Here is a 13,770-nt window from a genome sequence, read left to right on the forward strand (position 1 = left end):
TCCGGAATAACAAAGATAGAAGTGTCATTAATAGAGCTGACAGTAAATCATCTGTTGCAAGATGTTTCACAGAGTTACATCAGTCAGTGTACCAGCTGTCACTTCGTGGAATGGATACAGTGCTTTTAATGTGTTGGTATACTAATATAGTCTTATACTGCAAATGGATTTGAATAATAATAATAATAATAATAATAATATTTTTTAAACATCCAACTTCCATCTTTAATTGGTATTATTATGTATAACCATATAAAAGCTCTCAGGAACATTCTTTTATGAAACGTTTGTAACACAGTTCGTAAGATGTGGGAAGAAGGAGGCGGGAACCGGCGAACATTCAAACAATAAACTTTAATAAACTAAACAAAGAACAAAACGAAAGTAATGCCGGCAGACCCTCGCGGACGTCTGCCGGCCACACAAACATAATACAACAAAATAAAGTCCAGGCCTGGTCCTCTCTCGTCCTTCACTGTCGTCGCTCCTCCTTTTATGCTTCCGGAGCTCCTCCGTGAGAGACTCAAGGCCGGTGCGCCTCACAGGTGGAGCTCGTTAACCCTCGCGTCACCGGCCTCGCACCGTTCCCTCACGGCTCTCGCCCGCCCTGCTCGTCACATACCCCCATCGCCCCTCGCAGGCCGGGGGGTACTCCCGAGACTGCGCTCTACTCCCCCCCGGAGCCTGTCTCGGCGGCCGCAGCACCTGGGGGTAAGGACAGACGAGACGAGAGAAAGGAGACGGAAGCAAGGGGAGCGACAGAACGAGAGAGGGAAGAGAGGAAAAAAAAAAAAAAAAAAAAAAAAAAATCTTGATCCGGTTCCCTGACACACTGCCGCTCGGTCCTCAGCCCGCCGAGAGGCTCTTCCTCGCAGTGCCATGCGATGGCACTGGACGCTCGGTGGACGGCCCGATCCTCGACCGCCTCCTGGCGGCCGGCGATGGATCCTCCGGCTGAGGGCAGCCGGCAGCGAATCCGCCGTTCCCTGCTCCTCCCCTTCATGGCGGACGGTAGCAGGCTCCGGCCCACGGCAAACGACGGCATTCCTCCGCTCCCTCCAGGACGGCAGCCACCCCACCTCGTCCCAGGAGCACGGCATCCGGGTCTCCGTCCCACCTTTCACAAGGCTTCAGTACCACCGCCTCGGGCAGCCTCTCGCGGTCTTCACTCCCGCGCTGCCCGAACTCCGCAGCACCGCGATCCCCCTCAGCAGCGAGGGCTCTCCGACAGCATGTCCCTCCTTCCTCCCGGGTTTCGGCACCAATGTAACACAGTTCGTAAGATGTGGGAAGAAGGAGGCGGGAACCGGCGAACATTCAAACAATAAACTTTAATAAACCAAACAAAGAACAAAACGAAAGTAATGCCGGCAGACCCTCGCGGACGTCTGCCGGCCACACAAACATAATACAACAAAATAAAGTCCAGGCCTGGTCCTCTCTCGTCCTTCACTGTCGTCGCTCCTCCTTTTATGCTTCCGGAGCTCCTCCGTGAGAGACTCAAGGCCGGTGCGCCTCACAGGTGGAGCTCGTTAACCCTCGCGTCACCGGCCTCGCGCCGTTCCCTCACGGCTCTCGCCCGCCCTGCTCGTCACAACGTTTATTAGAATATAGATCAGATTAGATCTGAGAGGTCTATGAATATTGAACTAGTGGGTAGGCTGATAGATGAATATTCAAACATCATGGTAAAATGAGGTGGTCACTGAGCTTCCTTAAGTATAAAACTGAGTCATATTAATGGCAAGCATTCTCACACAGAGTCTGCTCTCCAAAATAGATCTATCATAGAAATGTCTAACTGGGGAGTGACAAACGTAGAAAATCAAACCATCCAATACTGCTTTCCAAACAACAATTTGTCTTGTTCCAAGAGTATCCGACCTGAAGTGGAGTATATTTTTGTGTACATTTTCGTTGCTGTAACATCAGTGTTCACCGTGTTTCTGAACCTGTTGGTGATCATCTCCATCTCACACTTCAAGCAGCTCCACACTCCCACCAATGTGCTGATCCTCTCTCTGGCAGTGGCTGATCTGATCATAGGACTGATTCTCATGCCAGTGCAGGGAATGAAACTGGTTGAGCCATGCTGGTACTTTGGAGAAATATTTTGCTCAATATTTCCTCTTATTCTTTATGTGGTTCTTACAGCATCTCTTGGTAATTTGGTTATTATATCTGTGGATCGATACATTGCTGTGAATGACCCTTTGCGATATCCAATGAAGGTCAATAATTACAGAGTTGTTGTTTCTATTGTTGTAAACTGGATATTCTCCTTCATATATAATTTTTATCTGTTGTATGAGTTTTTACTGTATCCAGAGAGGAACCACACATGTATTGGAGAATGCATACTTTCTGTGAAGTTGGAAAACATAATACTAGATGCTTTTGTTTGTTTAGTGGTACCTTGTTGTATAATTGTTTCTTTATATGTAAAAATCTGCTTTGTAGCAAACTATCAAGCGAAGCATTTAAATTCAGTCACAGACAAAAAGGCCAGATCAGAAAAAAAGGCTGCAAGAACCTTAGGGATTGTAGTACTGGTTTATCTTCTTTGCTGGATGCCGTACTATTTAACTACTCTTTCTGTTGGGCATGATGAAAATGACACACTGTTAATTAATGTAATGTATTGGATTTTATGCATGAATTCCTGTATGAATCCACTTATATATGCAATGTTTTATCGATGGTTCAGACTGTCAGCAAAATACATTTTGACACTGAAAATATTTGAACCTTCATCGGCATACTTAAATCTGTTCCCAGAAGAGAAATGATCACTTACACTCTCATGCAAGTGTAAATGAGATAATGTGTCTCTAAATGAAATAGAGTTCTCGATTTTAAGCACCTCCTTATAGAACATTATGTATGTATGTAAGTATGGCATGTAACAGCTGTTTTTTTTTATTTTAAATATAATGTCTAACATGTATATTGTGAGCATATATTTATGTGACACTATCTGCTCCATTCTTAAATGATTGATGATGGGTAAGACTGATGTTTAATCATTATAATGACAATTATTAAGCTCTTCATATCTCCTGTTTTCCTAGTAGTGCCTGTTTTTAGCCTTATATAAAAAAAGAATGAACCTATTAGTCAATATGACACCCAATTAGTAATACACTCATTTTGTATTTCTACAGTGGGTTAAGCATGTACATTTAAAAAACAAAAGCATTCAATTCACCAAAGTTTACAATATGCATGGAAATAATGTGAAGAATATTTAATTGCGAACTTGCAGAAATTTTCCACAAATACTGTTTCCTTTGAAATGTAGTGCATTCAGTTCCTGAATAATAAAAAAATATATATTTTGGAACAATATTTTCAGTTTCATTTTATAAATTTATGAGGGAGATGATGTTGTGATTCATTAACAGTTAAACAATCCCAGCTGTGTTTAGGCTAACAGCTCTCAGTGATGTGTCGGGTCCTCACAATAGAAGCAGTACTGACCATTTTTTGCAGGAATGAGTGGGAACCCAGTGTGCCTGTAGCTTTCTTTATTTCTGTTTTGATGAATGAGTGACAGAAAAACTAAGGCCTTTTTAGCATGTATGGCATCTAATCTACAGCACACAAACTACTTACATCATTCCATATTCCCCTCTATTATGTTTTAGATGCAGTGTGAGTACACAGTACACAGTTTTATTGTCTAGAGCAGTGCTTCTCAAACCTGTCCTGGAGACTGTGAAACACTAAACCCACCAAAATGGCTAAAAAAGACTGCCCAATTACACAGGAGTGTCCAGTCGTGCTCCTGGAGGGCCACTGTCCTGCAGAGCGTCAAACACACCTGAGCCTGCTGTTCAGGATTACTAGAAACTTCCAGGCAGGTTTATTGGAGCAGGTTGGAGTTAAATTCTGTGGGACATATACAGTAGGTACAGAAAGTATTCAGACCCCCTTCAATTTTTCACTCTTTGTTATATTGCAGCCATTTGCTAAAATCATTTAAGTTCATTTTTTTTCCTCATTAACGTACACACAGCACCCCATATTGACAGAAAAACACAGAATTGTTGACATTTTTGCAGATTTATTAAAAAAGAAAAACTGAAATATCACATGGTCCTAAGTATTCAGACCCTTTGCTCAGTATTTAGTAGAAGCACCCTTTTGATCTAATACAGCCATGAGTCTTTTTGGGAAAGATGCAACAAGTTTTTCACACCTGGATTTGGGGATCCTCTGCCATTCCTCCTTGCTGATCCTCTCCAGTTCTGTCAGGTTGGATGGTAAACGTTGGTGGACAGCCATTTTTAGCTCTCTCCAGAGATGCTCAATTGGGTTTAAGTCAGGGCTCTGGCTGGGCCATTCAAGAACAGTCACGGAGTTGTTGTGAAGCCACTCCTTCGTTATTTTAGCTGTGTGCTTAGGGTCATTGTCTTGTTGGAAGGTAAACCTTTGGCCCAGTATTGTATCTTTTTAGGAGATTATAACGGCGCATGCAGGCAAGGATGACACACACACACTTAACGTGACTGTTCCGTTTACTCACATGTGTCAGACAGGTAACCCCGGAACATTTCCGGAAAACACATGTAACAACGTGCATTATGGGAAATGTAGTTAAATAAACAGAGTTAACAAAATACACAACATTTCCTCCCCTCTTATTCTTTGAGGTATAACACAAAGATTACAAATTAAACTGTGCCAACTGAAGTCATGAATTTATAAAATTCAATTTCCCTTTTCAACATATCTATAAACATAGACATCTCTCTTTTTTTTTTTCTTTTAACTCAGAACATTGAGTCTTTCATGTTGAATTTTTTTATAAAATAACACAGCTATTTCCCTGGGAATGAGGGTAGATAACCTCAGACCCTAGCTTACCCTTAGGGGATTATTCTGCCCCGAAGCAATAAGGGTAGCCCCTAACTAAGTGTAATCCAATAAACGCTGAGGTGGACGCCGCTCCCTTACTGAATACCGGCGACCTATTGAGTTTCCATTTTCTGTCGGAACAACTGGTGACGATGATTCCTTAACAAATGGACAATTTGAGGTCATGATAGGCTCAGTGGTGGGTACTACTGAAGTTGGCGAACTGTCATCTATTTGCTCGGTGACATCAGTAAATTCAGGAAGATCTGTGACTGTGCTGGCTCCACCCAGCAACTGATCAGTGTGTCTCCTCCAGGAAAGATTGCCAGCAGTCTTGACCTTATACGACACTGGGCCCGTCTGGGCCTCCACAGTAGCCGGAACCCATTTCGGACCACTGCCATAGTTCTGGGCCAGCACTGGTGAGCCTATTGAAAAGGTTCTGTCCTTGGCTCGCAGGTTCCTTCGCTGTACCTGACTCTTTTGTTGCCGCAAGACAGTTTCTTTGAGTGTTGCTGGTTTAAGCAGCTCAAAGCTTGTTCTGAGCTCTCTGTTGAACAACAAATACGCTGGCGACACTTTGGTAGTCGCGTGCGGAGTACTGCGATAGCACAGCAAGAAGCTATGAAGGCGTTGATGAAATGTGCCCTGCCCGAGAGAAGCTTTCAAGGCATGTTTCATGGTTTGGACAAACCTTTCTGCTAACCCATTTGTTGCAGGATGGTAGGGTGATGACGTGATATGTTGTACACCATTTGCTAGTAGAAATGTGGCCATCTCGTGGGATGTAAATTGGGGGCCATTATCTGAGAGAAGCTGCACTGGTGATCCAAATCTACTGAAAATTTCTCCCAGTTTCTCAATTGTCTTCTCAGCTGAGGTAGATTTCATAATGGCCACCTCAGGCCACTTACTGTGTGCATCCATGACCACTAACAGCATTTTGTCCTCGACTGGGCCTGCAAAATCAACATGAATGCGATGCCACGGTTTTTCAGGATACTCCCACGGGTGCAGCGGTGCAAGTTGTGGTACATTACGTATGCGCTGGCATGAGGTACACGTCCTTGCTTTTTCCTCAATTTGGCCATCCACTCCTGGCCACCAGAAGTAGCTCCTAGCAATCTCCTTCATGCGGACCATTCCACAGTGTCCTACATGCAGCTGTTTAAGCACTGGCTTACGCAAAGCCGGGGGAATAATCACTCTCCTTCCCCACAATAAGCAGCCTGACTGCACTGAAATTTCATGACGTCGAGAGACGTATGGTTTTAGCTCCAGGTCATCGCTCTCCCCTTTGCCTGTCATGACCATATCCATGACTTTTGACAGGACAGGGTCATTTCGTGTGCCCTTGCGTACTTGCGCAGCTGTTACTGGGGCCCTTTCCACCTGGCTGAAGTAAAAAATTTCAGCCACCTGTGCCTCCTTTACCCTGTCTGTGAGAGGCAATCTGGACAGACCGTCCGCATTCCCATGCAATTCCGACTTCCGGTACTTGATGTCATAGGTGTGAGCAGATAACAACAAAGCCCACCTTTGCATCCTACTAGCAGCAAGAGATGGAATGCCATGGTGTGGGCCAAAAATTGCAGTGAGTGGGCGATGATCAGTCAGCAACGTGAACTTCCTTCCGAAAATATACTGATAGAACTTACGCACTCCAAACACAATGCTCAATGCTTCTCGCTCAATCTGAGCATAGTTTGCTTCTGCTTTGCTCAGACTCCTGGAAGCAAACGCGATTGGCCTCTCTTGACCATTAGGCATGATGTGGGACAAGACAGCTCCCACACCATATGGGGAAGCATCGCAGGCCAGCTGGATAGGAAGAGCAGGGTCAAAATGAGTGAGGGCATTTGACCTTAAAAGTGTCTCCTTTGATCTTATGAATGACTCCTGGCATTCAGAGGTCCACTTCCAATTATTCTCATGGCACAACAATTTGTGCAGAGGTTTCAGCAGCGTAGCGATATTTGGGATGAAACGCCCATAATAATTAAGTAAGCCGAGGAAAGACCGCAACTGGCTGACATTTTTGGGCACTGGAGCATCTACGATGGCCTTAACTTTGGATGGGGATGTATGCAGACCAGAGGCATCAATAACATGGCCTAGGTACTCGACTGAAAACTGGAAAAATTCACATTTATCCTTGCGCACTCTCAATCCGTATTCTTTCAGTCTCTCGAGGGTAGCATCCAGGTGCTGTAAGTGCGACTCTTCATCCGTGCCAGTTACTAGAATGTCATCTAGATAACACACGACTCCTGGAAGCCCTGCAAGAATCTGATCCATCGCTCGCTGAAAAATGGATGGAGCCGAAGTAATTCCGAACGGTAAGCGTTTGTAACGAAATAGGCCTTTGTGAGTATTGATGGTGAGAAGTTCTCTGGACTGTTCCTCCACATGCATCTGTAGGTATGCTTGGTTGAGATCGATTTTGCTGAATTTTTGTCCTCCTGTCAGCCCAGCAAAAAGGTCGTTAATGTGAGGCAAGGGGTATTGTTCTGCTGACAACACTGGATTTACAGTGACTTTAAAATCGCCGCAGATCCTTATGGCTCCATCCTTCTTTATAACTGGAACAATAGGTGTTGCCCACTTACTCACACTGACTGGTTCCAGCACACCATTCTTCACAAGTTCAGCTAAGCTCGCCTCTACTTTAGGTTTGAGTGCATATGGCAGGGGCCGGGACTTTAAGAACTTTGGCTGGCTTCCCGGCTCCACAGTCAATTTCACTTTGATTCCTTCCATGCTGCCTAACTCCTGTTTGAAAACTTCAGTGTGTTTTTGAAGAACACCTTCAAGGTCCAATGTTTTAGGTGTCATCATATGTATGGCCGGCCATTCCACCTTGAGTTGCTCCAGCCAGGAACGTCCCATCAACGAGGGGTAATCACCCACGACCACATACAATGGCAGTTTTTTTGTTTGTCCATTCAGTTCAACTGTTACTTGGGTGAGCCCTTTCATGGTCACTGATTCCCCAGTATAAGTTTTAAGAACCACATCAGGTGGTTTGAGTGGCAGGTGGCTCAGTATTTCGCTGTATATCGCATCCGACACCAGCGACACAGCTGCACCAGTGTCGATCTCCATTTTCACTGGTTGTCCTTCCAGCAGCGCTGTGACCTTATAAGCCTTGGTTCCACCTGCGACAGTGAGCACATGCAAGAGAAATTCCTCATCAGATGTGTCCATACCCTCTTTGTTTTCCTGCCCGACTGCAAATACACGTTTCTTTTGTTTCCTTCTGAATACTGGTTTCTGCTGCATTTTCTTCTTTTCTGTTTTATTTCTACATGCACGCTCAATGTGTCCCTTTTTCTTACAGCTGCGGCACTCCATATCCTTAAACCAGCATGAAACAGGTGAGTGTCCAGTCTTACCACAACGGAAACATGGGCCTTTATTTTCAGTTTGTTTTTCAGTCTCCATCTTGTACACTTTACTGTTTGAGCTCAATTGCTGGGCTTCCTTAGCAGCCAATTCCATAGACACACTCAGCTCAATTGCTCTTTGTAGTGTCAGGTTGCTCTCGGTTAACAGCCTTTTTTGTATGCCCTCGCAGCGGAGTCCGCATACCAATCTGTCCCGAAGTGTATCGTTGAGTACATCACCAAATTCACAGTGTTCAGCTAATTTTTTTAACACTGCTACAAACACTGTCACAGTTTCCCCTTCTAGCTGATTTCGTCTGTGGAACCGAAATCGCTCTGCAATTACTAAGGGCTTTGGGGAGAAATGCGCTTTAAGAGTGCTCACTATTTGATCATAAGTTTTCTCTCCAGGTTTTTCTGGTTGCAGGAGGTTACGCAGTAGTGTATATGTTTTTGGACCCATCACACTTAAAAATGTGGGTACAACTTTCTCTTCAGTAATAGCATTCGCTGCTACAAAGTACTCAAATCTTTCTGTGTAAGAGCTCCACTGCTCACTGCTTTCATCAAAAGGACCCATATTTCCAAAAACTGATGCCATTTTTGCCGTTCTCTGTCGTTTAACAATCAATTCAGTCACTTATCTGAATCGTTGTCTTTCCTCCCCCTTTTTCCAGCCCAGACGTGGATTAGCAGCAGACTCGTATTATTTCGCGTTTTTCAGCGATCTCGCCGTCAAGCCGCTTCATTTCCGCATCTTCACAACACACGCGGAATAACGAGATCCTCGTCGCCACTTTATTGTATCTTTTTAGGAGATTATAACGGCGCATGCAGGCAAGGATGACACACACACACTTAACGTGACTGTTCCGTTTACTCACATGTGTCAGACAGGTAACCCCGGAACATTTCCGGAAAACACATGTAACAACGTGCATTATGGGAAATGTAGTTAAATAAACAGAGTTAACAAAATACACAACACCCAGTCTGAGGTCCTGAGCACTCTGGAGAAGGTTTTCGTCCAGGATATCCCTGTACTTGGCCGCATTCATCTTTCCCTCGATTGCAACCAGTCGTCCTGTCCCTGCAGCTGAAAAACACCCCCACAGCATGATGCTGCCACCACCATGCTTCACTGTTGGGACTGTACTGGACAGGTGATGAGCAGTGCCTGGTTTTCTCCACACATACCGCTTAGAATTAAGGCCAAAAAGTTCTATCTTGGTCTCATTAGACCAGAGAATCTTATTTCTCACCATCTTTGAGTCCTTCAGGTGTTTTTTCATGTGTCTTGCACTGAGGAGAGGCTTCTGTCGGGCCACTCTGCCATAAAGCCCCGACTGGTGGAGGGCTGCAGTGATGGTTGACTTTCTACAACTTTCTCCCATCTCCCGACTGCATCTCTGGAGCTCAGCCACAGTGATCTTTGGGTTCTTCTTTACCTCTCTCACCAAGGCTCTTCTCCCCCGATAGCTCAGTTTGGCCGGACGGCCAGCTCTAGGAAGGGTTCTGGTCGTCCCAAACGTCTTCCATTTAAGGATTATGGAGGCCACTGTGCTCTTAGGAACCTTAAGTGCAGCAGAATTTTTTTTGTAACCTTGGCCAGATCTGTGCCCTGCCACAATTCTGTCTCTGAGCTCTTCAGGCAGTTCCTTTGACCTCATGATTCTCATTTGCTCTGACATGCACTGTGAGCTGTAAGGTCTTATATAGACAGGTGTGTGGCTTTCCTAATCAAGTCCAATCAGTATAATCAAACACAGCTGGACTCAAATGAAGGTGTAGAACCATCTCAAGGATGATCAGAAGAAATGGACAGCACCTGAGTTAAATATATGAGTGTCACAGCAAAGGGTCTGAATACTTAAGACCATGTGATATTTCAGTTTTTCTTTTTTAATAAATCTGCAAAAATGTCAACAATTCTTTGTTTTTCTGTCAATATGGGGTGCTGTGTGTACATTAATGAGGAAAAAAAAAAAGAACTTAAATGATTTTAGCAAATGGCTACAATATAACAAAGAGTGAAAAATTTAAGGGGGTCTGAATACTTTCCGTACCCACTGTAACTGTATGAGGTGACAAGAGGGGCCTTTCACCCCACTCTCAGGGTGAAAGGCACCCAGTATTGAAACAAATACTTTAGCCAAAGTAATGAGTTTTGCATAATACAATCTACACTAAAACAACCACTTCAGCAAAGTTATAAAAAATATATTTGATCAAATTAGTCCAGAATAAACTTTGTGTTGCTGCCCATGATCACATCAGGCACCAGCTAAATTTAAAGCTAAAATGCATAGAGATTTTGCACTCTCAGAAAAAAGTACAATAGCTATTATTGAGACGGTACCCTTTCAAAAAGTTACTAATACCATTTAGGTACTAGTATGTACAATTTAGGTACCAATATATACCTTTGTGTTACTAATATGCACATTTTAGGGGCAAATAAGGTACAGAAATTTACCTTTTGAAAGGGATGCACCCTAGTGACAGCTTTTATAACTTTTTTTCCAGAGAATGTAAAATAAAAAAAAATAAAAAAAACAGGAACTGGAGGTTCCAGCCACCATTAACAATGACCAGCCCCCATCACCTGACCTTGACACAGGCTCCAAATCTCACACTGGCTATGTTTATATGTTCACTAAATAAAGCGATTGGGTTGATGTGCGCATTTATATGTCAAGCTTCTAATCGGAATTGATTTTTTGACATGCGCACACTGCGTGAATATACAGTTTCCAGCTGTTTGTGCATAATAAGCATTCTCCTACTTTAGTTCTTTAAAAAAAGTAACTAATTGAGTTTCTTAGTTACTTTTTATGAAAAGTAATGCATTACGTTACTTTTGCGTTACTTTTTCTCACATGGGCTGGGCTTGCTTGTCTGATTTTAAATAACAACAAAAAAAGTTCTATTTTTGGCAAATGTTAAGGCCCTTTCACACCAAAAGTGAAACGAATAAGCCTCAAGCTGAAGGAAATGTATATTTACTCCTGTACAGTAGAGGGCACAGCTCAAACAAACCTTTCAGCTGTGCTGCCATTCTGGATTAAAGAAGAATAGATACAGGAGAAGGAAGTTCAACGCTCTTATTTCTAAATCTAATCTAAAGTAATTTTCGGTTATTAGAATGGTTGAATTAGCTCATTGAAGGTCAGCAGCTAAGACACTGATTAATAAAGTGAGATTAAATATGCAAAATATATTTGTGTAATTTAATTTAGTTAATTATTTGTCACAGAATCACCAGGCTCCACCCTCACCCAGTATCAACGATCACAATCACCTGATTACTAATCACCGTCCACCTGTTACTCACCTGTACAGTACAAAAGCACTCACCAAACAAACAGTTGTTGTCTAGTCTTGTCTATCTGTTGTTACTCACCTGTGTGATCCTCGTCTCCAGTTTCCTTCTCCAGTTCTCTTCCATCATCTACAAGAAAGAAAAGGAAAGTTCATTATCATCTTCATCATCATTCTCAGTGACTGATTGTGTGTGTGTGTTGTTCTCCTCACCTGCTATTGGATCCCCGTCTGTGTCTTCACTCATCTGCCGGTTTTTTATCCATAACATTCTTCATTGACTGTTTTTAATAAACTTACTGTCTTAAACTTACCATCATCTAGTCTGTGTTTCCTGACATTATTACAGGTTTGTGTGAAATTCTGAGATTGCATTTCACAGTTTTTATTAATTTTGAGGAATACTGAATGTTTTTGAGATGAGTGAGATGAGTAAATGTTCACATTTAGTCTAGAACTACAATAACATCATGTTCACACACAGCGCACACAACACCTCTGACCTTTATTTCTCTCAACATGGGGACAGGAGAGCTGTCAGTTAATAAATGTGAAAAAGTAACTTGCGTTAATTTTTTGAAAAAGATATTTTGCTGTAAATTGAAAAAGTAATGTGTTACTTTACTAGTTACTTGAGAAAGTCATCTGATTATACTGTACGTCATTGCACCATTTCTATGTCATTGCACATGCACAGTACTTTCCAGTTTCTGTTTTCAGTCAGATCAAGTGTATACATGCCCTCTCGATCGGATTAGAAAAGGAATAAATCACCCTTTCCAATATGATCAATTTAATTCGGATCAAGCTCAATTGGATCGATTAAGGTGTTTACATGAAGGCTTTTCAGTCCAATTGAGACGTCAATCCGATTACTAACAGATTATTTGGTTGCATGTAAATGTAGCCACTGAGGACTCTGGCTCTGTAGGAGCCAAATGTAATGATTGTTCAACCACTAGATGGCGGTGTGCACCAGTGGTGTAGGTGTGGTCACCTGTTAAAGTTTTTGTCAATAGAGTACCTCAGGGATGACGTGTTTTTGTAGGCAAAACCCGGAAGCGATTTAGCATTTTAGGACTTCCGGTTCCATCGCACTAAAGTCTATGGGTTTTTTGAATGGGTTTTGCTAAATCGCTGTGGTTAACAAAGCCTCTAAATATTTTCACGTTTTGATCTATGACATAAAACACACCAGTTATAACCCTCTTGTGATTTTTTTTTATTTTTTAACCTTTATTGTGTCTTAAAAACGGCGGTTGCTAACAAATTGCTAAAAGGGACTACTTCCTTTGGCGGGGACTTTAGACGTCATCATGACAAACAGGACATTTGGACAGCATTTCTCATGAAAAAGTGGATAAGTATTCATACACAGCGAGATCATAATCAGCGAACATGTTTTTAAATAAAGTTGTTTTTTAAATAAAGTTTGAGGAAGCTTGGTGGTGGTGACGTTGATCCGTGACCATGGTGTGCTGTAGTCTGTTTATAGCCTACTGTTAGCTTTTTATATCTGACGACTTTATTTAGGCTTCAAAATGTATAAATAATGTGTTAACTTGTAAAGATTATCTTGATAGACAAAACGTGTAAGTGTCATAACTTTTTGTTAAACACAGAGCTTATTTTTTGCGATTTTCTAAGTCTATGGGAAAAATGCATAGGCTTTTGATCGAGGGAACCCGTGCGCCGATAACTTCCGGGTTGGCCTACAAAAACACGTCATCCCTGAGGTACTCTATTGCTAACAAGCATTGTGTAGCGGGGAATTTCACTACAATGTAGGGGTGAGTTTAACTTCAGCTGCAATATATCTTGGACGACTAGGGATTGACAAGATCTAGGTCCTCACCCCCTAGTACGATTAATTCCCGTACTTATATATATATATATATATATATATATAAGTATGTTGTTGTCTGCCTTGTTAATGTTGCTTTTGTCTTTGGTAGCAGCGACTGATGAGGATTGAGGCTCTGGAACTTAACATACACGGTAGCTCCCCAGAGTATAACAGTGTTGATTAACCCCTCTTCCCCTCTATCAGACCACAAGACAGTAGGAATGCCCCTACTCCAAGATATCAAAGTTTTACACTTATTTCTTAAATGTTTAGCAGAATTAAACAAAAGAAAGAAAACAACAGTCCTGAAATAAATTCTTTGTTTCACTTTCTTATGATTTTACCAAGAAATATATA

The 13,770-nt window shown here is 42.5% G+C and overlaps 1 protein-coding gene across 1 annotated transcript; it reads left to right on the plus strand.

The window, feature by feature from the left end:
- The first annotated feature begins 284 nt into the window (after positions 1 to 284).
- Positions 285 to 3,935, plus strand: LOC127524514 (trace amine-associated receptor 13c-like). Its single transcript, XM_051916061.1, has one exon. It carries the CDS (start codon positions 1,794 to 1,796, stop codon positions 2,787 to 2,789), a length of 996 nt encoding a protein of 331 aa, XP_051772021.1. The 5' UTR covers positions 285 to 1,793; the 3' UTR covers positions 2,790 to 3,935.
- The last annotated feature ends 9,835 nt before the right edge of the window (positions 3,936 to 13,770 follow it).

The sequence above is a fragment of the Ctenopharyngodon idella genome, chromosome 13 (assembly GCF_019924925.1).
Source record: "Ctenopharyngodon idella isolate HZGC_01 chromosome 13, HZGC01, whole genome shotgun sequence".
Taxonomy (NCBI): Eukaryota; Metazoa; Chordata; class Actinopteri; order Cypriniformes; family Xenocyprididae; genus Ctenopharyngodon; species Ctenopharyngodon idella.

Coding starts and splice junctions, on each gene's coding strand:
- LOC127524514 (XM_051916061.1), top strand. CDS start 1,794: ATGTCTAACTGGGGAGTGACAAACGTAGAAAATCAAACCATCCAATAC.